This window comes from Hippocampus zosterae, chromosome 12, assembly GCF_025434085.1.
Source record: "Hippocampus zosterae strain Florida chromosome 12, ASM2543408v3, whole genome shotgun sequence".
Lineage (NCBI taxonomy): Eukaryota > Metazoa > Chordata > Actinopteri > Syngnathiformes > Syngnathidae > Hippocampus > Hippocampus zosterae.
In genome coordinates, this window is record NC_067462.1 from 3,450,693 (window position 1) to 3,478,322 (window position 27,630).

Below are 27,630 nucleotides of genomic sequence, written 5' to 3' on the forward strand. Positions count from 1 at the left end.
TTGGTTCACAGCCTGTCAATCAAAATTATGTCAGCGTTAAATTAGAAAATGAAGGTAAAAATTGTCATGCGTTGTACGTAATTCAAAAAACGTTACTGCGGTTTTATTTTTTAATTTTGTTAATATTGTATTTTTATAGTTTTAATTTAATAGACAATGATGTATACTCTGTGTTTTTTCTTTTCATTGACTGAGCTTGTATGAATTCTGACAAGAAATGTGTTCTCTCTGGACCGAAGTTTGTTTCTGTTGGTATTTGATCAACTTGCAATCGAAACTTTACCAATGTACAGGGCAAGATCTTAAACCCTTTTCACTCTGTCTTAACACTTTTTTTACCCATAGTTGCTATCGTGTCATATATTAGCATTTCTGCAAAACAAAGCAATTACCTCATGTTCAGGCCACAGGTGGGGAGTCCTGTTTACATGATACAGAGCTTTTTTTTCTCTCTGTGCGTCATAAGCATTTGGGTTTTTTTTCATATTTTTGCGGAGCATAGGAAAGTCAATTCCAATTCCCACAGATTGATTTTAGTGGCGATAAGCAGCATGACTTAGATGTGAAGGGACAGCAATAATCTCTTTTCCTGCCTTTAAACGCCTTACGAATCCTAAACCTGGAGTGAGGAGGGCCCATCTGCTGCCTTTATGTTATAGGATCAACATCGTGACAAAAGAATCGGCTCTTGGCCACTTTGCGCTTGGATTTATCTGCAGGCTGGCTTTACTTGGACAAAGCGGCTGTATGATATGTCATCTTTCTGTCAGTCAATGGCCGCCGGGTCCATTTTCATTGAGCGTGAGGGGAAAGCCAGCAGGGTTCGTGTTTCCATGGTCGTGTTCTCCCACCCAAGAGAAATCCACAGTCGGACTAAAAAAAATAATCTATATTATTGGCCTTGCCAAATCAATAGAGGGCCTCTAGATCAATAGAGGGCCTTCAAATCAAATTGTGCTCTGGGCCCAATGGAGCCTTGGGCCAGCTCTGCATTCTTAATGTCATAGTTGACGTCCTTTATGCAATGTGGGGGTTGCCCCCGTCCACAACGTTGATGATAGATAGCCTCTTTCCAGGCGCTACAGTCAAAAAATATCTTGCTTTCCTGCTCACTCACAGATTTGACATACTTCTCACAAACATTAAAGACGATTCAGGTTGTACACCTTCTTCGAAGAATATGAAACGATTTTGAACCTGTCAAGTGTGTTTGTATAAATATTGGAATACGATCAGAATTTACCTGACCCAACAAACACGTTGGACGTAAACATCTCATTACTTTCACCCTTTCATGAACATCATAAACTGTATGTTTTCGAAACACTCAAAGACAATTCTTAGCATTAAAATTTTTGTAAACCTTTGTTGTCCAAATTTCCTTGATATTTACAAAAATACATTCATTAGGTGAGTGGTGGTGTTACGAAAATATGAATATATCTGTCGATATATCGATATTACAGTTATTCAACAGTAAACAATAACTTCATAGCACAGTATAAAGTGTTCTCTTACGCTATGTAATTATTATGTAATTGTCTTTGATGTACAGTCCATGAAACGCCTTTGAACTTTAGGTCAGTTGCTGTTTCGAAACAGACTTCAATGTTTCCGGGCATACACTCAATGCATTTGAGCATGGTGTGTTTTTTTTTTATTCGGTACTGAAGTCAATGTATTTATGTTTTGTTTTTTGTTTTTTTGGTCGACCAAAAGTGACTGAACGCATGCTCCTATTTGACGTATTCATTTTTACGAGGCGCACTTGAACGCAGCACAGTTCCCAAGGAGAAAGCCGCAAAGAAAGAGGTCGCGTGGAAGGGATCCGACACTCAACGGATTTTCTTCCTCAGCATTTTTATTTATTTATTTTCGGGAGGGGGAGGGGGGTGTTAGAAATACAAATCTCGTTTTGCTGGCAGGAGCGGCTGGCTTATTCAACCTGTCCGGTGAACCTGCCCCCACGCCGGGGGCTAAGAGGACCTGCCATCCGCCTCACGCGATGGAGGTGACGGAGCACAACTAATCGACAGTGAGTACGCGTAACGTCAAGCATCTCGGGCATTTTTCATGCCAAAAATTGGGCCGTGTGGGGCAAAATGTGGCCTTACAAAGCCTTTTATTTTTTCAACAAATTGTGCTTTCATAGCTTAATGTAGTTTTGTGAGCACATGTACCATTTTAATGGCAAGATGTTGGATATTTTTGTCAAGTGAGGTGACGACCGATTTCCTGGAGAAATAGATTCAAATGTGCCTTTTTTTGGGCCAAAATACCTCCACGGAAAACCGTGCCACACTGGAACTTTTTGCGGTCAAATGTTGCTTTTCCGTCAGCAGAAATTAGACTTTGATGACACAAACCAAATGTTTTAATGGCAAAATATAGAATGTCATTAGTAGGGTCATTTTTCCTGAACATTTTCTGGCAAGATTCAACATATTCCTCGACACAAATGTGGTGACAACTAACTCATAGACTGTGATGCTGGTAATGCTCGAAAAGTACGCCATCTAGTGGTCAAACGTGTAAATACACCCAAGATAAACAGAAGGCAGAACAAAGTACTTGTAAATTGTACTCCCTTCAAATTGGTAAACTAGTTGGACAAAGTATAGCCAAGTAAAGCTAATTACAATTTTTTTATGGTTAAAGGTGAAACATATTGGTTAAACAGATACCAAAATTAAAATTTTAATTTAAAAAAAATTAATTATTCATTATATATACAGTATATATAGTTTAATAATCAACAATTAATTGGTTATTGATTTTTCTCTGGCAAATATTGGAATCGGCATGGCCAAAAAAACAAACAAACCCAAAACTAAACAAATTGCCAAATATTGTGTCTGTGTTTTTACATCCACGGAAAAGACTGAATCACACTCCGAGAATACCACAGGCAACATTTTCCTTTTGAAGCCGCCACGGGATCAATAAGATGCCTGCATTTAATGAGCCGAGGTGGTGCTGCGTTGTTGTCAAACAACGGATAACATGACGGACCCCACTGGGATGTCGACACTTCAGCCAGGTGCCAGACGTTAGGTTGACTCTACACTTGATGTATGCGATACAATTAGCATGCATTAGCCCGATCGCTGACATCAGCTGTTTTGCTCACTTCATTGACTGAGCAGCATCAATGAGCCCTATCGATATGTACTCACAAAAAAAAGGGTCAGCTAAAGTAAAGTAAATAAGAAAAAAAAAAGACTTTTGGACTCATTACTTTGGCAGTGCAGTCGCTGCTCTGTATTAAATGTAAAGCAGCCTCACAGGCAAGAACGCCGCCTCCATGAAGCATGTCGAGGTCGCCGATTGCGGCGGAGCGGGAACGCCAAGGAGACAAAAAAGTAAGCCGATAACCCAATAACCTTGTCATTCCTGCTCTTGGCTGCAATGTCAACAGACAGCAATGCAAGCAATATTATTATTTTTTTGGTGGCAAAAAAAAAAAAATATTTGCTAAATTAAAATCAAATCATCTGTCCCCTTACAAATATATTACTCTATAGTTTTGCAGTTAATAAAACAAAGTAATAACTAAAGCTGCAGTTTATAATTATTCTAATCATCAATTCATCTTTTGAGTATTTTGTGGAGTAACCGATGAATCTGATGAAAAAAAATCTTTTGAATCCCTTATTTATTTAAAAACATGATTTTAAATTGACCATTCAGACATATACAACACGTGGTTGTTTATGTTGTTTTGGTAACATCAGAGAAAATGGCAAAAATCGTCATTTTCCAGAGGAAAAGTGAATATTTGTCTAATTTAGGTTTTTTAAAAAAGCCAAAACAAAACACAAAGATAATCAGAATAGTTTCTACAGAAAACAGAATATTTACTGTCGGGAAGCTGAAATGACAAGAATTTGGACATTTTTAAATTGAACAAGGACTATTTCAATGAATTTGACATATCGATTAGCTGATGAATCGATTGTTGCACTCTCATAATAGGATTTCAGTCAATCGCAGCTAGGCTGCAGTATAAGTCATATTTCCCGGAGGATAAAGAATATATGCTCGTGAGCGCATTGCCTGTTTGCATGTGTTTGCTGTGTGCAAATATTAGTTGCCCACAGGGTTAGGGTTATTGTTACGGTCACATCGATGCTAGCTTCGTTAGTCCCTCTTACTCCGTTGTGCATCAAGCTAGCTGACGTTCATAAGACAAAGTTTATGGGATATAAACAAATGGCGCAACATAACTGGAAGACCTGTGGCAGGAGAGAGGGCTTGACTGGCGCACGCTAGGATTTTTCCACACCCAAACTCATCGCAGGTGGCCTTGACAGACCGGGATATGTGCTAGCGTGTGTTAGCTTACGCAACAGCACGCCGCTTGAGTGGAGTTCCCTATATCTGCTACAGATGGGAAATTAAATAATGAATGAGGGAAACTGGCCTGCGTACGCCGATATGTGTGACCCATTTGCACACTTAATGTTTGTTGTCAGGTCAGCTGCTTGGGCGTACCACCTGGTCAGGCCGAGTCACCCTTCTACTTATCCTTCAACAAAAAAAAAAAATAGTTGTCATCTTTTTTTAATGATTTCAATGCGCTCCCAACAGTATGTAGGTAGTTTGTTTTTATTGTGGTGGTTAAAAAATAAAAAGCATGCCATCATCGAGTCCGTAGAAAAATGATCTTGAGTGTTACTTTTACTCGTCCTGCCATGATGAAAACCAAGATAGGTCATCACGAGTTTGTTGGGAGCCAATAGGAGCAGGTCTTTGCATGTCCTTCCTGAGAGAAGTCCGCTTCACTCGATACCGGCCCGGTCAAGATGAGACGGGTCCTTGCGCCTGGATAATTCATGAAGGGGAGGGGTTGATGGGGTCAATAATTCATCATGTGGGTCCCTCGCTCACCACAGCCGTATGCAGTGGGGGGTAGTGGGGGTGGGGGGTGGGGGCAAGAGGAAGTGGGCGGCCATGTTTTGTGGGATGGAACAACACCAAAAGAACTTAACTGAGTGTAACGTGACATTTTAGTAACCTGGGAGATCAAAGGCACGACGCTCAGACTCCCTTATAAAAAAAATACCTCACTTTTCAACATCATAAAAAACATGTAAGTGTATTTTTTTTTTCACGCTTATAACTTTTCACCCAAATAACGGAAGATCCAGGAAGCACTCATCAAAGCCTCTAACTCATTCAATACCAGCTAATTCTGGACCCAGTCTGAAAAGACGTTTAAAAACGTCTTTGGGAGTGAATGAGTGAATTTAATAATAATGGTTTGAAGTCATCCATCAACACCTGCCTCAAATAAACTCATTATTTCCCCTCAGGGAAAAAAAAACAATTCCTAAGTATATTTTCCAACATTGCGTCAAAAAATATTTGCAGATCGAGAAAGCACCCGTTAGCACCTTTAATTTGAGATACGACTTGTTATGCTTTGACGTCAGCAACAAATGCCTCACTCAAAAACTTCCAATATGTAAGTGTAAATATTTTGAGTTTGTGATGTCATCGTTTAACAAGCGGGACACACCGCAAACATTCTTTCATATAATTTGAAAATATGCCTTCAGAGAGTTGACCGTTAGGTATGAATGAGGGGCATTAAAGGATTACTTCGGACCACGTCAAGTCGTATCTCAAATTAAAGCCCCCCCCGTCGACTTGTTTGCCGATCTAAACGGATTCCGTCGATACGTGTTCGTATGATGGCACAAATGTAGTAACAAAAAGCATCGAGCTAAGCGAGTGGCTTGCCGGTTTCCGCGGCAACCACCAGGGTCGTTCACACCGGAGCATGCTCAGTCGGGGGGCACTTGCTCGCCTTAACAAAAGCCAGCGGAGGGATCCAACCCCCCCCCCCCCCCCCCCCCCCCATGCACATTGATTCATTCAACACATGGACTCCGGCAAGGATGCGAGCTGCAAACACACAACGTGAGTACAAAAAAAAACAAAAAACAAAAAACAAAAACGGTTTCCCCGGTTTTTGTTTGCCTCGGCAGGAAAACCACTTTGAAGGCAGCTGGTGGTTTCAAAGAGAAGAGAAAAGAAGAGTGTGAGAGAAAAGGGATTCCACGTGCGCCTCACTCAATAGCTGCTTGAGTCTCGTTCTCGAGAGCAATCTGAAAAAGACGCCCGCTTCCGTAATTGATGGCGTCGCACCTGCCGGGGGGGGGGGGGGGGGGGGGGGGGCGTGTGACGGGTGTCAGTTAGTTGCGACGTAAATCTCTGCGCCGGCCGGTCAAGTTTGGCGAAGGATGAGGGTGAGGTTTGGAACGAGGGCTTGTGCTTATTGTTTAGGGTTAGGTCAAGGGTTTGGGTAGGATTTGGTTTTGAGGTGAGGATTTGGGTTTGTGATTATGTGTATGGATTGGGGGGTGAGGATGTAATTCGATGATTTATTATTCTAAATCGCGGTTTAGGGTCGGGGGTGGAGTTGGGGGAGGTTGGAGGTGATGATTTGGATTCGGTGATTGGCTTGACTTTTGAGTTTGAGGGTTCGGATTTAGGTTTGATAGCAGGGTTAGGGGGCAGGATTTGGCTTTTGAGGTCAGGGGGTTGGAGTTGGAGTTTAGCGATTCTGGTTCGGGTTTAGGGGTATAATTGGGTTTGTGATTCATTTACATGAAAAAACACCCCCCCCCAGAAAAAAAAACACGCTCAACAAGGCCAAAGGGATATTGAACCACAGCACAGTCATCACATGCACCACCAATCAATTAATCAACCCATCAATCATCTACCCGGGTTACTTTTAATGAGACGCTTTGGAGCAGGATGGACTCTTTCTCCCGCCTCCCCCCCCCCCCCCCCAATACATAGCTTGTGTGTGTGAGCGTGCGTGCGTGCGTGCGAACATGAGCAGACTCTCAATGTCGGCAGATGCTGATGTCACCACAATAAGCTTCCGCAGTGATGACAACATGCCGAGAGCCGCTCGTTTTTGTTGCGCGCGTTAACGGGAAGCAAATCCTCGAAGCATGAATGAAAACCGAAATCAATGACAATTCACGCACAGTTAATTGACATTCGACTTCCCATCAGGCTCATTTTGCTATGTGATCGTTTAGTAATGGCTGGTCTCGCTGTGTCATCAGCGCCACGCATCGATGACCCCGAGTCCACTTAACTGATCCAAAATATTGGAAACGACATCCCGCAAGGCTAGTGGCAAACCACGATGATATATCGTTCGAGGTATGAATCGTCAGAGGACATGTCTGGAGGTTTAAGAAAGGACTCATCGGGGGGGCTTTAATTTGAGGTACGACCTGGTATGGTTCAAAGTGATCCATACACACCTTCCTCAAATAAAGACTTGCTTTTTTTCGGCATCAGGGTAAAAAAAAAAAAAACAAATAACTGACAAGATCTGAATACTTGAATGTATATATATATATATATATATATATATAGTATGTTATATATTTTTTTCTCAAGTGGTGTCAATCATTCAGTACTGCAGGGACGCATCGGGAGTCACGGCAAAAAAATGACTGTCACTTGACAGACACGCTGTTCGACATCCTAGTATCTCATGAGGGATGGAGGGGGTTATGGAGGGGGGGGGTGCTCTACTTTACATTCATGTGTGTAATGTGAGGAATTCACATTGTTTTTCGTCTTGTCTGCATGCCGCCTGTGGGAAAATTCAAATCAACTTGCTCCTAATTAGTTGTTTGTCTGTTTCACACAGAGACACTGCATGTCCTGCATATAGGACGATAGAAGTGTCAGGTGTTAAACTGCAGACCACTGTCCGGATTTTACGCTATTTCCTTGAAAACCGGCCCCCACCTGCTTCAGATACTCTCTTGGAAACCGGAAAACTTCTGGGCCGCTTTATTCCATGTTGGTGATTTTCACACATAACGCAGAAAAAGGCTGAAAACGTATGGCTTTAACAGACAGTGTGAATGGGGCTATTGAGAAGCGTTACTTACGTTTTTGTCCAACTGAGCAACATGCTAACACCAAAGCCCCCCCCCCCCATCAATTCATTGGGCCTTGTAAATTTCTGGTAGCTGCGTGAAAGGGAATCGGTGGTGTTTCAGTTTGGTTCAGCGGGATCAAGATAAACCAAGTTATGCTGTGTGTTTTTTTTTTCCAAGGCACCCAGAAGATGTGAGGTACGTTGTGGGATGCGAACGTCAGAGCTGCCAGAGGAGGAGGGGGGCCGCAGCGGAAGCCTGGAGGCCAGATGAGAAAAAAAACCCAAAATGGGGTAATTTCACGCACCATTCGAAGAAGAAATAACACGCTGGCTGTTAGTTAACAAACTGATCCCTGGGGGTAACTGTGATGGACCCTGGGGAAAGCCGTGCCAGACGTGAGACCTCCCTCGAGTAACCCCTTGGCGATGGAACCCTGCGTCTCCCACCTCCTGTCCAGCGCCCCACTTCCCAGCTTCCCCCGGTACCGAGGCGCCGCCATCTATCGTGGACCTCAGTGGTTCCCGCTTGCGTCCAGGTGTAACAGCAGCACCTTGCTGTCCAATTTGAGACATTGCCCTGGTCAAAAGGGGCCCCCGGACACTGTGCCGGGACGTTCTCTCGATGTTCCAACGGGGGGCAGGCTATACCGGAGCATGGAAAACTTGAACTGGAACCCAGTTCTGGATTCAGGTCTGTGCTCATCCAGTGAGTTTATTGTGGGCTACACGGCCACCAGTCACTGGTACGACGGGCCCCCAGATGGGTCCAAGCTGGCGAGTCTGGAATACTACCCCCAACATAGTCCCCGTAGGAAGGATGTGCCCAGTTTCCCACAATTGCTTTTCCCCAGTGGAATAGAGGAATGGGACGCCAGGAAAGGTCTGCGGGAAAAGCTTCGCCTCCAAAGTGCACGGTCAGCAACGGACCCTCCGAAGACCCAACCCCTGCGTACCACGGACTCCTTCCCCATCGAAGTGAACTCGGGGTGTCGGCCGGTGGGCGGCATGCGTCTGACCTGTCCCCAGGAGATTAAACAGGAAGTCCTGAGGAGACTTGAACTGCGCCGGCAGAACAGCAGCCCCAACCTGGCTCTCCACGGGGCACCGAGTAGTCCAAAGTCGCGACCGGTGTCCCAAACTGCGGTTCCCATCTTGGGTGGGGACAACGGACACCGGCAAAGCGTTTCCACAGGCCACCTGTATATCCCCACATTCGAGGAGTTCAAGAGGATGAGGATGAAGGAGCGGAACCAGGAGTCCGCAGCAGGTTCCGAGGACTCTGGTCTTCCCACCTCTAAGACCGGACTGGGTTCGCCGATCCGCACAGGCCCCTCTCCAAGGACCCCATTGCAAGCGTCAAGTCAGGGAGAAGCCGGCGATAATGGGCGGCGTCGGAGGTCCAGTCTGGAACCGGTCGGTTCGGTTCTGTTCCCACCCGGCAAGGACCACAAAGGGCGGCCGTCCAGTTGCTGCCCTGCGCTGCTCCTGGAGGGAACGGACCTGACCAGCTACGGGGCCAAGATCTACAAAATGAAGGACGGCCTCATTGGCTCAGCTCTGGACCTCATAAAAAAGAGGTAAATCTATACCAATCTTTGTCGCTTATATATCTAGACTGTCATCGAAATTGATACTTGAAGCTTTTTTTAATTGATACAATCATGTTCGCGCTGTTGGACGAAGCCACGCATCACGAAATCGATGTCACCCTCGTTCGATGCCGCACGTAACGAGATCGCTATCAATGTGATGCATCAAAAAATAATTTCTTGGATGCTTGTGTCTCAATACTGTACCAAAAAGGACATGATTCCTTTCTTCACTTTATCATATTTGATGCTTGGCGGTGTACTATTTAAAAAAAAAAAAAGATCTAACACAGTATCAAATATTTGTTGCTTATGTATTGACAAAAATACTGACACCCCCCCCCTGTCCAATTCCGATCCCCCCCCCCCCCCCACCCTTCCCAACAGCTGCAGTGCAGACATTTCCTCCGAGGCCCCCGTCAGACTGTCAGCTGAGCGGGACAGAGACGCCCCCGACGCCCCCCACCAGCCCTCTGCCGCCGTCGCCATGGCAACCGCGGCAGGAGCCGAGGCTGGCCACCAGACACCTACAGAAGAAGAAGAAGAAGACGACGGCGGCGAAGGCGAAGAAGCGGGAGAATGTGTAAGGAGGATTTTATTTTTTCGGCGTGTTCCTGCGTGCGTGCGTGTGTGTGTGTGTCTGTGTATGTGTGTGTGTTGTGTTTGGCGGCAGCTTAGCTCGCTATTTGTCGGCATTCTAGGATGGCGAGGACACTGCGACAGACACGCGCGCCCAAGCAGGGATATATACGGGTGTGCGTGTGGAACGAACTGTCTGAGGATGCATAAAATGGGGGGGGGGGGGGGGGGGAGTGGGATTATCTCCATCCCTGGCAACCCATCCATCCATCTATTCATCCATCCATCCTGCAGCATTCCTGGGGTCAAACAGGCATGGTCACTCGTATCGTTTTCCCCTTAAGAAGGTTTAGCATTCCGATCGGATTAATAAAATGGAAGAAAAAGGTGAGGGGGGTGGGGGGGGACAGGAAATTAAAGGAGCATTATGTAACAGCTGTGGCTCAAGACATCAGTGGGGGGCCGTCTTCGGATGTCACCTCAGGTGACACAAGTCAATGTCGTGCTGTTAGCTACCACTATTAGCTACCACTATATATATATATATATATATATATATATATATATATATATATATAAAATGGTAAAATTCTATCAAGCGCTGTTAGCCACAGATACTTAGTAGATTTTTACCAAGTCAATGCGGTGCGGTTAGATGCCGCCATTCTACACTGTTTGTCATTGGTTGAATACATTGCTAATGTAGCATATCTGCCAGTATCGCATTGTTACCCACTGATATTTAAGACGGTAAATATGCTAACTGAGTGTACTGATAATAAATCAGTATAACGACAACCATTAGCCACCACTCTCTTAACGCATAGTCACTGCTAAATATATACCGTACTGTAAATGCTAAGTCAACGTAGCACCGTAGCCACCACTATTTCGTACTAGTTGTTAGCTAGCCACGGCTACTTAACACATTGCTACAGCAAAATAGGCAGATGCTACGCCAATATTCCACTATTAGCCGCTACATTTGAGCAAAAAACAGGTTTAGTCAAAGTAGCGCACGCTGTTAGCTACTGTTGTTAAACACTCATTCACTGCCACTGATGCCTTCGATGCTAATATGCATTGTAACTGTGAATAAATGTGAATACAAGCTAGTCGCCACCTCAGACAGTAAGTCAGTATAGTGATTGGAATTAGCTACTTGTTTATAAAATTGCCGCCGCAAAATATACAGATGCTACGTCAGCGCAGCGCTCACTGTAATTTATTTAATACTCACTATTAGTCACCACTATTTAAGATCAAATATTCCATTTTATTTCAATTAATAAACAACAGCGGAATACATTTCCGAAATCAAATAAGCCACGTCAGTGTAGCGCGAATTGTGCCTACTCGCGATTCGCGTCTGTCTCTTTAAGTGCCGCGACCATTCCTTGTCTCAAACCTTCCTGAAGCTGAGCGTAAAATGTGATTTGTTTCCCCAGCCCGTGCCTGACAAAACCTGAAAGCTTGCGTAGGGTTGGGGGTGGGGGTGGGGGGGGGGGGACTCGGATTGATGCAGCATGTTGAGGAATTCTCACTCTGGGATGCTTCGAATTATCTTGGAGATAAGAGCTTACATTTCAGGGCACATGGCCGCCTAGATTCCTCGCTGATAAATTTGGTTGGAGGTTTGTGTATTTATACTGCACTGTAGAAGAAGAGGATAAGATTCATCACAATATCTAACAGGTTGCGTATCAGTACTATCCTATTAAACAACGCTACGTTATCCGGATATCGACATTTGGTGCATGTATCGTGATAACGGTCCGGACTAGAATATACGGATATTTGAGGCATGTGATAGGATAAGAAAACAGTATGTGCCGAGATCGATACAAAATAAATGTCATGGTATCGATATTTGATGCTGATCTGTTAATCCGTTAATGGAAAGGGATGTGATACAACATCACAACATGGTATATCCTGTGATATTTGAGGCTAGTGAATCGATTACACAATACGATACATTCTGATATCATTGATATGCTATCGATATCGCCGTGACAACATGATGTCCAAGCATCGTTTCCCAACCCTCAGACGCCAGGTGCCTGCCGGCGTTCCAGCTCAGACACGACATCCGAGCGATTCCAGGCAACTGGATCGGAGGGTGCGCAGGAGCGGTCGCAGAAGGCTGACGGGTGTCGCTTGCGATCGCACCGCAGCTACCCCATGCCGGCAGATGCCGCCGGTCGCAAACAGCCCGAGATGAAGGCCAAGATGGAGAACAACGCGCCCCATGGAGGACATCATCGGAGGGAGAGAGACAGCGGTGAGGACAAAGGACGCCGCGGTGTGCTTCGTTGTCGATTTACGGGGGACGTAAAATGACCCTTTGCCGCAGCTCCGGCAGTGCTTCGCGGTCACTCGGAGCCGCCCGGCGAGGAGCGCCCGGCGGGTCCGGACGACCGTCCGGCGTCGGATCGCCGGAGGGCCCGCGCCCGTCATCACCGATGGAGCACCATCAGTAGCCTGAGCGCCGACAGCGGCGTGGTGGGTCTCAGCGAGGAGGACGACAACGGCGCCGAGCCCCGGCGGCGGCGGCGCGGCGTGGAAGTGGAGCGGGCCGACAGCGGCATCGGACCGGGTCTCTCCCGGGCCTGGAAGAGACCCTCGTTGTGCAGCGACTGCGGTCGGCGAGACGAGACTTCGGAGGGCCGCAGCGCATGCGAGCGTTGCGCCAAACTGCGGACGGAACGTAAAGAAGCCGTGTTGGAGTTCCTGAACACGGAGAGCAGCTACGGCGAGGACCTGAGGATCATCAAGGAGGAGTTCTACGGACCCATGCGCAGCGCCGGCCTGCTGGGCGCCGAGCAGCTGGCGGTGGTCTTCGCCAACGTCCAGGAGTTGGCGGACGTGAACGAGAGGTTCACGGAACATCTGCAGGACGCCATTGAACATGCCCTGGACCAGGTGAGAAGACGTCACCTCGAGCGATTTGACTGTCCGGCATCTCCACTCATGGACTCTCTGGCGTTTGGATTTAGGGAGATGAGGATCTGCTGACGGTATCCGTCGGCGAGATCTTCCTGGAGTTCGTGAACATGCTGCCGGCCTTCCAGACGTACTGCCTACAACAGTCGGCCTCGGTGAACATGCTCAACGCGCTGGAGAAGGAGAAGGAACTGCTCAGGTCACAACTCGAGGTTTTTTGATTCCGCGGTGTAGTTCTTGACACGGAAGGCGGGACCTCATCATTAATTCAGAGGTTTTCTATTCCGAGGCGTCTCTGGAGTCTCACTCTGCCTTTTCGCATTTTTCAGGATCTTCCTTGACGTCTCCCAGAACGACAACACGGCGTTGCGTCGCATGAACCTGCGCTCGTTCCTCATGGCGCCTCTTCAGCGTGTCACCAAGTACCCTCTGCTGCTCAGCCGCCTCCTCAAAGTCACTCCGGAGAAGCACCCGGAATTCGGGAGGCTCCGTGAGGCCAAGAACCGCGTGGAGGCCCACCTGGAGCACATCAACACCAAGACCAAGCAGCAGGACGGGAACGGTATGGCCTCCTGGTCCCTGCGATCCTTCCGCCGCGACAGCCGCAAGAATCGGGAGCCGGTGGACGCCGAAATGCGGGAGGCGTCCATGAAGACTCTGGGTTGGACCCGGGAAGACACCCGCTTCGTCATGGAGGGACCCTTGCAGCTCTCGCAGCCGGCCGACGGGCAGTGGGTGAAGAAGGGGAGCAAGGCGCTCAAGTTCCAAAACGTTCAGAGTCTGCTCATGGTGAGGACGCGGCCCGGGGCGGAGCAAGCGGGAGAAAGCGTCCAAGACGGAGTTCTGGTTCTGATCAAGGACAAGAGCAGCGGCAAGTTCGCCGTCATGCGCGAGCCAATCCGGCTGGCCAACTGCGTGGTGTCCATGGACCCCGAGTGCCAGGATACTTTTGAGGTTCTGGACATCCGGCGGGAGTCGTTTGTTTTTCGGGCCACGGACAAGTCCCGGACGCAGAACTGGTTCCACCAGATGAAGAGGTACGCTCGGGACTTGGGAACCTGGCGCAAGAGACGCAACGCTTTGCCCAATATCATGATCAACACCAATCAAAGTCGGTCCTGAGCGAGGCCTTTTTCCGCTATCGATAGACCGCCCCCCAAAAACTGCAATGTGACACCATGCTGTTGCCTCACCGACACCCCACCCCCCACCCCACAAAAAAAACACTTTTTTGTCAACACTTCCGACGTGCGACAAACCAAGAGCACTTTTCTGTTGTTTTGGTTTGCAAAGCGATGGGCACACCGAATATTATGGGCCACGCTGAAAAAAGAAATCTACGACAGGTATTAGATTTCAATGAGAAAATAGACGATTCAAATTTTAATGAGGGGAAAAAAATTGGGATTTACGAAAGTCCTCTTAAATATCGTACTACTACTACTGAAATTCGACCGCGGGCCGGATTTGGCCCCCGGGCCGGACTTTGGACACACCTGTCGTAGTCAAATGATTTTCTTCTTTTCAACGTGGCCCTAATTCCCCTTGACTGATGCGTCACAAAATCGAAATGCGCGGCTTTAGTAAATGATCAAAGATTTTGGATGACTCCCGAAAATAATAATAATCTGAACTGCGGGTTGTGTGTCAGCCATGATTGTTAAGACTGTTTTATTTCCGTACATCTGTTGGGAGAAACAACTGAACAAGACACCATTTTTGGGTTTTTTTTGTAGACACGTGGGGATAACTGGATTTCACACAGGGGACATGGCTCTTTTTTGTTTGTCCTTTTTTGGGGGGCGGGTGTTTTTCGCTAATTAATGCACCCTGGCGTTCACTGCCACAGAAAAGGGAGCCCCCCCCCCTCCCGACCCCCTCTTTACAGCAATAACCGGCCATACGAGTAGACGCTTTCTGTCCCCCTTTTTTCCACAGATCATGAAATCCCGTTTTTGGCTTTTCCTGTTCGGTTTGTCATAGCTGTTTTTGTGACTGAGTTCCTGGCTCGAGGTCTGGTGTTAATGATCCGAGGCAGGATGGGGAGAATTGAAGTGGGACCCTTTCACACTGCCCAGCAAAGGCGTTTCGGTCAATGTGGACGAGGTGGAAATTGAAGTTGCTCCTTTCAAGTGGCAAACTGGACTATCAGAGGTGTAATGGTAGATTGCCAACAGCCTCTGAAAATATTCCCACTCTTTGTTTGCACTCCTTTGTGGACAATCCCGCCCCCCCCCCTTCCGTTTGTATGGTTTGATTAAAAAAATACTGCACAGCATACATTATATATGGAGCCTCCAAAGCTGATAAAATGTGACATTTTCTTTCAAGTTTTAAATCGTTTTGTGTGTGGCAAAAAGTCAAAAGTTGAGAGTTCACACGGCGAGGAAAAGTGTCTGCAGTGGGCAGTGTAAAAGGGGCTTTTGTGAGGTTGGGTTAACAAAATAAAAATGCTGACTGAGAAACTGTGGACCCCGTCTACGGTCTGAGCCACTGTGCCTTGGCTCTTGTTTCAGCCTTTGGACAGGCTTGGACTGCCCCCCCCCACCCCCCACCCCGCCGACCCCCTTTCACCCCGACAGCCAATTTTAAGCATATTCAGTACGCCCTCTGTGGCGAGAGCTTTACTTCGTTGAAAGCACTTTATCCAGCGATGACATCAAAACGGAATATTTCAATGCTGTTAGCGTAGCCGATCACTGTGTACACCGACGAGACAGTGCTTCTTCTTTTCCTGCCGTATTCTTTCAACATGTAAAATATTGTCAATCCTATTAAAATGGTGCAAACCGACGTTTCGATGGCTTTCCTGAATGTGTGTGGTTTGAAGTAAAGAGCCGCCACAGGTTGTGTATACAAATATATTTACATTTTGCACACCATGGCAAACAAGACAGCAAATGTGTAAAAAAAAAAAAAACCAACAGTACAAAACATACCAGGTCCACTTTGGTGTCACTTTTTTTTTTGGGGGGGGGGGGGGGGTTATAATCATATTTGTCCTAATAGTACCCGATAGGAAAAAAAATAATATTGCAAAACTAAAAGTTGCATTTTTTAAGGGGGGGGGTAGTATTAGCAGTGTTTTAAGGAGATAATATAACTAAAATTAAGGTAAAAAAAGGAATAGAGATGGGGGGAGGGCAAGTAAAAAAATGCACCTCTGATCAAATTTTACTTGAAAACAATCCGCCTCATAATATTCCGACTTTATTTTCATGGTATCTAATTCTCTTTCTCGTGCGTCTCCGATGCTTATCGGTAGTAACCGTGTACGATAACGTATTGCCAATTCACACCAACGGCATTTACGGACACCTTTTGAGTCGCCCCTTTCACAATGTCCCATCATTGTTGTCTTTGTGTTAGCAGTCTGTGTGGAAGGTTGCGACTTGGAAAGGGGGGCTGAATCAAACCGGGGGAAATTTTTTTTTTGCCTATTTTTAAAAGCCATAATATCGACCGGCCAATTAACTGCCAGACTCTGGTCATTCTGACTTGACTGGACATCGACAGCGTTGATTCCAAACTTAGCTTTGAACCGTTTTATCTGAGACTTGAAAACCGACAAAAAGATCCAATGAGTCTTACAATTATGACTGATCAACAGTGTGAAAGGGGCTAATGTCCGTCCGAGGCGGGCCTTCGGTCAGATCCCGGTTCTCGGACTTCCGGGCCTGGCAGCGTTCCTGACAACGGTGCCTCCTATTGGTCGCTCTTGAGTCCGCGAATGGAGAGGTCGTAGACCACCTCCTCGATCTTCTTGACGTCGTACTTGAGGCCGTCGTAGCGTTTACGCAGGGGGTCGTTCTTCAGGTTGAGCAGGCGGAAGCCCGAGTCCAGGTCGTTGATGAAGTTGGAGATGCGCAGCGGGCGGTTGTAGTCGCCTGCCGTCACGCTGTTAACTGCCAAGCGCGACTGGCCAGGAAGTCGGAGGAACCAAAATTAAAGCCGCGATGAGGGTGCCCCTGGCAGTCAAAGACTGAGTACGTTTTTAAGTTTATATTTTATCATATATCCTTGAAGGCCTAATTTTGAAGGGGCAATGGGCAAAATTTGGTTCAAAGTTCGTCATTTTAAAAAACCTGCTATTAATTTCAATAATCTGCAATTATATTACAAAGGGGGCACCTCCTCTTTCCAGGAGGCTGCCATGTTTGTTGCTTGGACCTCTGCTAAAGAAATTTGTGGTCGGCTTGCAAAGTGTGGTCTCTCTTTGATGCACCAGACTGCGAGTGCTTCGAAATGCACGCACCGTTCGAGATTATGTCGTTGCATTCTATAAATTCACCACTAGATGGCACGAAATTCTTCACACTGTCCCTTTCAGCAGATTGTTCAAGGTTTCCATTTTGAACACATGTAGAATCAAAACTGTATTCTATTTTTTAATACATTATATAAAATGTTCAGCTTTTTGCTGTATAGTTAAATAGTATGATGTGGAAAAATAAATAAATATAAAATAAGACCTAATGATGCAATAGTAAGTTTGTTACTGGATAAAAAAAAAGCACCATATGTAATCAACTAAAGAAATACAAACATTAAAATCCAAAAAGTATAACTACCTGTTTATTTTACTAGCAAACTGCTAGGATTTATTAAAAACTGAACTTGATTGCCCCCTGCAGCTGGGAAGACGTAAACGCAAGTCAAGTTGATTACACCGAGCGTGTGCCGACTAATCTGATTTACTGGGCCTCTAATTTATGCTGAATATGCAAATGAGTTATGTCTATGCAAATTGAGCTTTTAAATGACTCACCAGTTCACTGGCCATAATCAGCACACCCGCCAGATAGTCCTCCACATCCAGATGGAAGCCTTTGTCGCGCACCACCTCAACTGGAACACACACACACAATGAGGGTGTGTGCCATGACGACGATGGCAACAACACGTACGGACAGACAGGCAAACGTGTACCTACTGTCCAGAATTTGTGCCACCTCCTCGCGGGTCACAAGGGCCTCACTTTCCAGGTAGACCACAAAAGCTGCCAGGAAGGTCAAACGCTGCAAGACGAAGCGCCAGTGCTCGTGAAACCTGTTGTAAAGTAAAAAATGTGGGTCCCTGGTGTGATAACAGTCCAGACCCACGCACCTAACACAAGCTTTGCTTACACAAATTGTTTTGAATCAAAATATGATGCGAAGCATTTTTATCACTAAATCCTGTTTTAATGGCACCGTATTGTGTTCACATGCGAAAATATATCCTCTTAAACCCACAAACAATTATAGCCTTTCTTTTAAAACGTTAATTTTCATAGACTAACAGACTGCGTGCAGACACTTGAATGGTGGTCTATGTACCTGTAATATTGGTCCACAGGGAACTTTGTCTTCAAGTCGGCAATGTGGGTCCGGACTGTGCCAAACAATTCTCTGGCCTTTGTGCACTTATCAGGGACTGTTAGGAGACAAAATAAATATAATTCATATTTGGAGGAAGGGTGGAGGGGGGAATACCTTGAGCTCCAATTTTAACAAAAACTGATGTTGGTGTTATTAACACATCGAAATGAATTAATGGCATTTCCACTCATTTCAAATGGGAAAGGATATAATTTTTATACCTCTCGATTAATGGTAGATATGAAACAGGGAAGCAGAATACGTACTGTCTTTGAATCCAGACGGCTGGTGGACACTTTGGACAACAGTGAGGATTTCTCTGGCGGTCTGCTCCAGCACCTGCACCACTTTGCGGATTTCCTATCGATGAAAACGCATCACAAATGTTGAAAGCAGCTAAACACACGTCACACGGCGGCTAACTGGCTAGCTCTTAAGAATTAGCCGTTAGCTCGCAGCCTAAACATGACACGGTTCTTTTTCTTACCTCTCGGACGTCTTGGTCGGCGCTCAAGAAGCCCTGGATGTAGGAAAACATGTCGCTGACCGACATGACGGAGCTCTGTTATTAGCTACACACACGCAACGAACCTTTTACTTAATTACTTTAAATGGCGCTGTTTAAAACATAAGACAGTACCCGCGAAACGCCACTTCTGCGCATGCGCTTTCACCCAGAGGCGCTGAGAGATGGCGTCATATAACAAAACGATTATTATCGGGGTTTATTTTAATTGCAAGAGCAAAAACAGGCAACCCGAAATCAAGTCTCAACTCACCTTTAATGGATTTTCTTCTCAGAATGTTTATTTTGACACATCACTTGAAAAAGAATGTTTTAAAAATAATTTGATGTACATCTTCTTTCTAAACCCAGTGCTAGAAACAAGAAAGCTCTCAAAAACGTCATACATGGTCTTACTTTTTATTTAATAAAGCTCGAACTTCTGACAAATTAATGCAATTGATCACCCCCCAAAAGTACAATACCGATGTTGTCTTCAGTGGCAGTTCGTATTTTTGGAACATTAGCTGGCGCAGGCTCGTCGTCACATTCTTACCACAAACGCGCACATATATCCATCCATCCATTACTTGAAACCGCTTTATCGTAACGCTGGAGCCTATCTCATCTGTCTTCGCCCAATATATATAAATGTGGGGATAAACGTGGACAGGGGAAAATGACGTCTTATTGTGGAAGTATTAGATTTCCTACGGTACCCTAAATGCACCGCCGTCTGACTCCAGTCGCTTGTTGCTTGTGACACCCCAGTCAGACTGACTCAAGAAAGTCTGTCAACTCCTGCTGCTGATTATTCCCGCCTCGTTGTGTGTTTTGGGACGAAAAAAATCAATGCCTCTCGCCACTTTCTACATTTATTAAATCCCCTCTTGAGATGGAAAAAAACTCCGCAGAAGATGAATGCGTGGATTCGGGAGCAGAAACTGCAGGGTGAGTAGCAAAAAAGAGGAGGAGAAGGCGAAATCACTACCAGATGCTCTACTACACATGACAAAATGTATAATATACATGAGACATACGTGCGGGAAGTCACATGATTTTGACCTACTTGTGTTGTTAAAACGAATGTTTTTTTCAGATATTAACAAATGGACCTCACGAGTGGTATGTAGCTGTTGTTCTAACCCCAAACAAACTAGAATGAATAATCATATGAGATCCAAAAAAAAAAAAAGAAAAAATGACATTGCTTTTCATGAAGTCATTTATTTCCCTGCACGGAAATTACAATGAAATCCGTCCATCCAAAGGCGCTACTTTTGTCCATTCAAAGCGAGAAGCGCCTTTTTCCCCTCACTGGTTTTTAAATGATAATTAAGTGAGTGAGGGTAAAAAAAAGAAAAGAAAAATATTTTTGAGATCATCACAGGCCTTAAAAATAATAATAAAATACTACTCCTTGAATGTGATTTTATGTTATTTTTTTAATTTCTCGATTTTAAAATTGATTGTAGTAAACATAATATCATCGTTCAAGTGGTTAAAAGAAATCCCACCAAATATAAACGACATTGCCCCTGTGTTGTATTGGATCTCATCAGATTACCTAATATTGTGGTAGATTAGATGCATATTGAGTAATCCAGATGACAGTGTGGATTAACATGTTCACTTTTCTATTAGCCGCCCGTGTGTGTCTGCGTGTCTGTGTGGTAACGTCATCCCTGAGCCGCCTGCCTAATCTGTACCCGCATCGTGTCCATCGCAATTAAGGAATCCCCCCCCCTCCCCCTAAATGGGATTAATGTCAGGGTGACTGGATGAAATGGCATCGCACTGTAGTTTACCACGGAATGTGAGAAACAAACGGGTGAAAACGTCAATGAGATGGAATGGGGTTACAAATACATGACAGGAGTAGCTCCTTTGGCAAGCTTCCTGTCAAAACAGCATTTTTCCACATTGCTGTTCTGTCTAAAGAGCCCGGGAATTTCTCGCCAGAGTCAAACTGTGTCTCTGCATTTGGGAGGTGATACCTCATCCCGGGAGCCAAAGTTGGAGCGAAGGCGGGAAAGCGGGAAGCACATCAATCCTGAAATGGATCCCTGCTTTTCTCATCTTTTATTTGCATTTTGGGGACAATTTTGGATGGAGCAGCTTGAATGTTTAATGACAGGCGAGACTATTCCAGAGACGGGACCACACAGGAACTGAATATTTTGGATTTCAAAGCCTGCCCTTGTTTCAGAGCCTCTTCCAAAAAAAAGTGGTGTGTTGTTTTTTTTTTTGCTGGTGGCCATTATTGTCTTTGGACGTTGCCGACCGGCTCACTAAATTGCTTCGCTGTGCTCCAAATTGTCAGTTTGATGTCTTTTTATTGTCGTTTTTTCCCTCTCCGCATCCTTCCCGTGCTCCATTTTATGGTTAGTGGCGTCTACGGACAGGAGGGAGTAAATCATCGAGTGAAAAAGCCCCTCAAAGGCATCGCGCCGTCCGCTCTGACATTGGCTGGCGACCTTTCCATTGTTTGTCTTTATGCCCTGACAACGACTGCCGACCTTTCCGGGATGGAACCCGCTTCACACTCTCTCTCCTTCCGTTTCCTGCGCCATTTACGCAAAACCCATCCTTGCATTCCGATAATTGGGTCGCGAGGGTGACAATTGCTTTCCACGCGGTGGCTCCGTAATCAGTGCACTTGAATGAATGGTCAAAAATGTACATTGATTTGAACAAAGGGTTGGGGTAAAAAGTCGAGCTTGATTTGGGCAAACGTTTAGATTAGTGGGGGCCAAGGATTTAGCTAAAAGTTTATTTTTGTCTTGAGAATATTTTCAGGAAAAAAAAGTTGAGGTGTGCTTTTGATTGACAACCCATTTAATAGAAACGCTCTCTTTTTCTCCTTCATCCTCTGCAGGTCAGATTACAGTCCCTTGTCATCTACTAGCAGTAAGTACAACACGCAAACACACAAGCAAGTCATTAAACCACAAGCCATTACTTCCTTATGGGGTGGGGGGGGGGGGGGGGTTGATTGGTGCTCCCTGTAATTAATCCCCCTCAATGACATCAGTGGAAGTGTGACGGTGTGAGCAGGCCCACTCGTCAGTTTTGTGGGTCACGATGAGGATTAGAGCCAATAGCGGTTTGTTAATCTGCAACACAGGAAGTTCTACTGTGTGTGTGTGTGTGTGTGTGTGTGTGTGTCTCACATGGCCATGCAGCTAACTAGCAAAATACGGTTAATTATCACTAAAATAGCCGAAGCAGCAGCTCGTCGTGATATCTGGATCGGTCGAGTGTTACCATGGTTACAAGGAGCATCCTTGCGCCCTCCTTGAGTTTCGATCTATATTAAGGGTTAGGATTAGACAAACTTTTGAGGCAAAGGTTTAAGAAGAACTGGGCAGAAGGTTTGAGGAAAAGTACAGATTGGATTAGGAACGCGTTAGGGTGAAGGTTTAGAAGGCTTGAGGCAAAAAGCTTGAATAGAATTGGCGAAAAGTTTTGAGGGGTTTGCTCAAATATTGGGGAAAAAGAGGTTTCCCTCACTCTGAAGCAGCCAAACTTCAGATCGATAGGATTGGACTCAAATAAATAATTGTAATAATAACAAAAATAATGATAATAATTCAATATGAGCAAGTTTTGCTCAAGATTTGATTGGTTTGGCAAAGGCACACCGAGATACTCAACGGACTCAGAATGTATATGCGCCAATACATACAGATAGTTACTCATGGAGCACACACACACACACACACACACACACACACACACACACACACAGACACACACACACACACAGAGTTCCTCTTAGCTGGCATTGTGTTTAATGTGCGTTCTTTTCATATGACATCATGAGCTGTGCCAGAAGTGAGCCGCAGTTTTAAAAAGACGGATTGCACCTGAATGCATCCCAGCTGTGGTGGTGGGAAACATTCCTGCACTAATAAAACTCCTAATGGCACTAATGAGGCTCCTCACGGGAGACCCCTCCCGACCCCACCCCCATCCCACGCACCCCCCCCCCCCCCCACCCCCACGTGGGCCTCTCACCAGAGAGGGTAAAAAACTGAACACAACTCGGGGACTTGATTTAAGAGTACTGTTGTGTGTTTGGACTGTCTTCATTAAGGCCAAAAGAAGACCCTGGTAAGGGAGTAGTACCTGAAAAAGCTCCACAGCACGTCAAAAAAAAGATTGATGGGGAAGTTTGAACCAAAATTTGGGGTATACATTCATCTTCCGAGCCGCTTGATCCTCACTAGGGTCGCGGGGGGTACTGGAGCCCATCCCAGCCGTCTCCGGGCAGTAGGCAGGGGACACCCTGAATCGGTTGCCAGCCAATCGCAGGGCACACAGAGACGAACGACCATCCACACTCACACTCACACCGAGGGACAATTTAGAGCGTTTAAATCAGCCTGCTATGCTTGTTTTTGGAATGTGGGAGGAAACCGGAGCACCCGGAGAAAACCCACGCAGGCCCGGGGAGAACATGCAAACTCCACACAGGGAGGCCGGAGCTGGAATCGAACCCGGTACCTCTGCACTGTGACGCCGACGTGCTAACCACTGGACTACCGGGCCGCCTTGGGGTATACAGTATGTTTCAATTGGTTTGGGCAAATTGTTTGGTGAGAACCGGCGACATGATCGGGTACAAGTTTGACGCAAAAGTTTCGAAAGTACCAAGAACTAAAAGTTTCCAAAACTAGGTGGAAATGCCGATTATTATTTTTTTTTCGTCGTATAGGCGACGTTTGGATGGGCGACCTTCAGCGGGACCCCTTCCTGGTGAGCGTGCACCTGATCGCGGACCCGGGCGAGGGCGGTGTCCTTCAGCGGGCGGCAGACAGCGTGCTAGCGCGGCTCCACCCGGAACTGCAGCTCTTCAGGGTGTCGGAGCGCGCCGCCGCGTTCTGCGAGCGTCCCCGACCCAAGCACCACCACGGGTACCAAGGGGGGGCTCCCCAACCGGCACTGGCGGTCATTTTATTCCTCCGGGAGGGCAACGGTGGCGGCCAGGAGCTGGCGCATCCACCGTGGCGCTACCATCACAGCGAGGTGGTGAGCGGAGGACGGCGCTTGGGGGCGCCGACCACGCAGGATTTTTTCACGCTGGGGTCCGGCACCCCCTTGTGGGCTTTGAGGAGGGTGCGCTACGGTAAAGGGACCCTAAGGTTGACCCTGTACTGTTGCCATGACAACTACGCCCACACGGTGCGGTTGTACAAGCTTCTGCTGGGCCGCCGGCTGGCCCACAAAAAACACGACTTCTGCTTCCTGGTGGTCTACGCCAACCCCCACCTGGAGGTCCAGATGGCCTTCCGGAGGCTGCCCAGGGGGAGGCACCCGACCCCGCTGGACTCGTCGGCGGTGGAGGTGAGGGTGAGAGACGTGGGCGCCCTGGTGCCGCTCCTGCCCAACGCGTGCAGGCCCATCAGTGACGTGAGGTGGCAGACCCAAGACTACGACGGGAATAAAATTCTACTGCAGGTCAGAACCTGGTGTGAGGTCTTTCATTTGCTTTTGTCTTTTCTTCTTTGTGGCCTTCTCCAGTTTTCTCTTCTCTGGTCTTCCCTTGCCTTTACATACTGTACCTGGTCTGGCTCCCAACTACTCGCTGGGATCCTCATCTTGGCTTCTTTCCTCTCGTTTCCTGCTCTTGTCTTCTTTTCTCATCCCGTCTCGTCTTGGCTAATTTGCTCTGATCTTGTCTTCTCTTGTTTCTTATTTACTTACTAGGAGATCAGTTTGGAAAGTTGAATCAGATTAAGCATCGGCCCACTAGCGCCATTAGAGGCTAACAAAGTGCTAATGTGTGCTGACAACCACGCTTAACTCATTCACTCCCAAAGACGTATTGAGACGTCTTTTCAGACGTCACGCATTTAATCCCAGCTCCTCATTTTATAAGGACTGGACTTGAAAATGCCATTTTCAGACCCTTTCCGTTTTTTTTTGGGTGTACTGTTTAGGTGCAAGCTGCTCACCGGCGTCGTTGCCATCATCATCCCCCCCATCGGACGGCGCCCCGCCGCAAGGTCCTGCATCATCAGGCGTCCCTGCGCTCCCTCCCGTTATGCGGCGAGGACGACTCCTATCCTGAATGGTTCCATCCCTCGGAGGGCCAGGGGAGGGGCGTCCGCTCCGAGTCGCTTTACTCGCTGCCCAACCTTAGCTCTTCGCCGGGGCCCCCCAGCCGCTCCCTCCAGCAGAAGGCCTCCCTCGTCCCTCCCTTTCGCCTCAACGTGGACGCCCTGGTGGGCACCGAGGAGACGGATGTGGACACGGGGACCACGGTCCGAGCAGGCGGCGTGGACCTTCGCGTGGTGTCGGCTTACGTCCACCAAGCAGGCCCGCCGGCATCCCACTCCAAGCATCTACATCCAGAAGGCAAAACGGCCCCGCCGGAGCGGGCAAGGGACAGGAATTTCTCCATGACATCAATCAATGGGGACGACCATGAAGTGCTTCTAGATGGACATGCAGAGGAAGACGTCGAGGAATTCTACATTTGACGTGTAGCACTATTCTCCCCTCAGGGGCCCAGGACGAAACTGTGGACTATTTTTTAGACTGCATGGATGATGTCGTTGTTCTCTTTAGTTGTATTACGCAGGGCAGCGGTATTTTCTTCAACGTGTAGGTTCATATTTAAATAACTTCATTGTGTTTACACTTCATGTACAAGTTGAGCAAAACGTTTTGACAATATACGTTTGACAATAAAAACTTTAATTACTTTGGCCTGATGGAGAATTAACAGGGACAGAAAAATAATCAAATAAAATAGCTCCAATATATAATATTCATTCCGATCACACCAGAAAAGTACATTCACTGGACACTTCATTAGGTACAATTGTCAATCAAAAGCGAGTACTGTATTACAATTGGCTGAATTAATTTTTTTACACCGCATATTATTGTGCTAATGCAATTAATAAAGTGCCCAGCGAGTGTAAACACATGATTATAAGAATATTCTTTTTTTTTTTTTTTTGGCATTGAGGTCGCAACCTAGTGTATGGAAGTGCTCTGCTGCCCTCTTGTGTTTGTTTTGTGACTTGCACTTCCTCCTCAAGTTGTCCATCAGTTAGGATGAACTTAAAACCATGAGCTGAACATGGAGTCAACCTCAGGTGATTTGGCAGCTGTCAATCGTCCCTGTATAAATAAAACTCTCGAGTGGCAGAATCCACAGAGAGACATCATTTCATCCCTGGAATGATCCGACATTTTGCGAGTGGCACTCAGAATGATCCAACATTTAGTCTGTGTCACCGCAAGGTTCCATTTATGTCCAAGTGAACTTTTCACCATTTTGTCAACAAAATGTTACGCCAATTTGTCAAGTTCATTGTAAGGTCTCACCGTTTTGTCATCCGCACTGGTCGTCAACCTCACTCAAAGATCCCAGCATTTCTTCAACCTCCTGCGAATGTTGCAACCGTCCATCTTGTCCACGCCACCATACTGTCGGGGCATTTCTTCATGGTCGCTGTGAGTCAGAGTGCTCCACCAGCTTCCCGAGCATGGCCAAGAAGGCCTGGTTAAAGGCGTTGGTTGCGTCCAGCTCCTGTCTCCTGAGAGCTTCCTCCGTCTCCCTGGATAGTCTCATCTCCTCCAGGGCCAGTTGGAAGTGTTCAGCCCGCTGCTCTAACTGAAGCTCCTGAAGGCGGATGGCGCGCTCCTGCTGCGCCTCCTCGACGCGGTGGTGAACCACATCGGTAGAGTGAATCTCGCGCAGGACAGCCACCAGGTCAGAGTCGCACGGCGTCCGCCGACGTCCATCTCGGGAAAAAACGAGAGGGTGAATAGTACAAACGAAATCCGCACACTGCAATTTTGGATGTATGTAGTTGCAGCTGCATGACTTACTGCGCTTTGGCGGTGAAAATTCCGGAACGCTGACATCATCGTCTTCTTCTACGTCGGAGTCCATCTCGGAGTGTTGTGAAAGGATGTGCATGGATTCTGGAGGCACCGCAGAGTCGCCTTTGGGGCTCATAGTGTTGTCCTCCAATGTAGGGCTTTCCAATGTTGGGCTCAACTCTTTAAGGAATTCGGTTGAATAGTTGTTTTTTTTTTAACAAAAAAAGTTTAATTCATAGGAAATTATTAAAAAGAGATAAACATATGAAAAAAATGTAACCTACGTGAGAATTGTCCATTAAATAATTGAAACGGAAGTAAATTGGTTTAAGAGTGTCCAGCATACCGTCGGCGATGATGACTTCCAGGAAACTGGAGTCGTCCCTCAGGCGGTTGCCGTTGTCCCGGTCCCGGTGTCCATAGATGGCGTCCATATGTCCAAACCACTTCCAGCTCTTGCGGTTGGAGCCTCCGCGGCAATTGTTGTCCTTGATGGACCGGTAGTCGCTTTTGAGCTTCTTGAGCTTCTCGCGGCACTGGCGGAAGGTTCTCTCGTAACCGAACGAGGCCATTCGCTGGGCCAGTTCGCGGTACACTTTCTCGTTGCGAGTGCCGTCCAGCTCCACTTGAATCTTCTCGTCGGCCACCAGCATCAGAAACTGCGTCACCTCGCTAACCGACCACGGGATGGTCTTTTGCGGCGCCATGAAATATCACCGAAAGAAGGACGACGTGGAACAATTCGGCAGCGAACGGATTCGTAGTTGACTGGACTCCACTGGTGTAAATAATAATCGACAACAGTCGCGCGGTGATGACGTAAAGCGTAGCTTTTTTTTCCACCATACACGACACTCACATGTTTTATTTGAGTCGTTTTTT

The 27,630-nt window shown here is 46.7% G+C and overlaps 4 protein-coding genes across 11 annotated transcripts; 2 read left to right on the plus strand and 2 right to left on the minus strand.

The window, feature by feature from the left end:
• The first annotated feature begins 1,578 nt into the window (after positions 1 to 1,578).
• On the plus strand, positions 1,579 to 14,250 carry si:dkey-91i10.2 (uncharacterized protein LOC555224 homolog). 2 transcript variants are annotated; one of them, XM_052083178.1, is made up of 7 exons: positions 1,579 to 2,035; positions 8,103 to 9,501; positions 9,901 to 10,096; positions 12,145 to 12,376; positions 12,449 to 13,017; positions 13,092 to 13,237; positions 13,368 to 14,250. In XM_052083178.1, the coding sequence occupies exons 2-7, from the start codon at positions 8,351 to 8,353 to the stop codon at positions 14,158 to 14,160; spliced, it is 3,087 nt and encodes a 1,028-aa protein (XP_051939138.1). In that variant the 5' UTR covers positions 1,579 to 2,035; positions 8,103 to 8,350; the 3' UTR covers positions 14,161 to 14,250. The 2 variants fall into 2 exon arrangements, with proteins under 2 accessions (XP_051939138.1, XP_051939139.1); XM_052083179.1 differs by lacking the exon at positions 1,579 to 2,035 and adding an exon at positions 5,862 to 5,925.
• A 1,635-nt stretch (positions 14,251 to 15,885) lies between these two features.
• On the minus strand, positions 15,886 to 19,079 carry tsn (translin). Its single transcript, XM_052083185.1, has 6 exons — positions 18,886 to 19,079; positions 18,665 to 18,758; positions 18,357 to 18,453; positions 17,972 to 18,087; positions 17,807 to 17,886; positions 15,886 to 16,956 (listed from the first exon to the last, which is right to left on the minus strand). Exons 1-6 carry the CDS (start codon positions 18,949 to 18,951, stop codon positions 16,744 to 16,746), a joined length of 666 nt encoding a protein of 221 aa, XP_051939145.1. The 5' UTR covers positions 18,952 to 19,079; the 3' UTR covers positions 15,886 to 16,743.
• Positions 19,080 to 19,643: 564 nt separating this feature from the next.
• LOC127612208 (protein FAM124A) lies at positions 19,644 to 25,555 on the plus strand. 3 transcript variants are annotated; one of them, XM_052083180.1, is made up of 5 exons: positions 19,644 to 19,854; positions 20,003 to 20,028; positions 21,782 to 21,813; positions 23,624 to 24,366; positions 24,849 to 25,555. In XM_052083180.1, the coding sequence occupies exons 1-5, from the start codon at positions 19,825 to 19,827 to the stop codon at positions 25,389 to 25,391; spliced, it is 1,374 nt and encodes a 457-aa protein (XP_051939140.1). In that variant the 5' UTR covers positions 19,644 to 19,824; the 3' UTR covers positions 25,392 to 25,555. The 3 variants fall into 3 exon arrangements, with proteins under 3 accessions (XP_051939140.1, XP_051939141.1, XP_051939142.1); XM_052083181.1 differs by lacking the exon at positions 20,003 to 20,028; XM_052083182.1 differs by lacking the exons at positions 20,003 to 20,028; positions 21,782 to 21,813.
• LOC127612211 (uncharacterized) lies at positions 25,070 to 27,596 on the minus strand. 5 transcript variants are annotated; one of them, XR_007965653.1, is made up of 5 exons: positions 27,095 to 27,596; positions 26,755 to 26,928; positions 26,248 to 26,667; positions 25,215 to 25,253; positions 25,070 to 25,130 (listed from the first exon to the last, which is right to left on the minus strand). XR_007965653.1 is itself a non-coding variant. In XM_052083184.1 (3 exons), the coding sequence occupies exons 1-3, from the start codon at positions 27,453 to 27,455 to the stop codon at positions 26,366 to 26,368; spliced, it is 837 nt and encodes a 278-aa protein (XP_051939144.1). In that variant the 5' UTR covers positions 27,456 to 27,596; the 3' UTR covers positions 25,564 to 26,365. The 5 variants fall into 5 exon arrangements, 1 of the variants encoding a protein (XP_051939144.1); XR_007965654.1 differs by lacking the exon at positions 25,215 to 25,253; XR_007965652.1 differs by having other exon boundaries at positions 25,112 to 25,253.
• Positions 27,597 to 27,630: the final 34 nt, after the last annotated feature.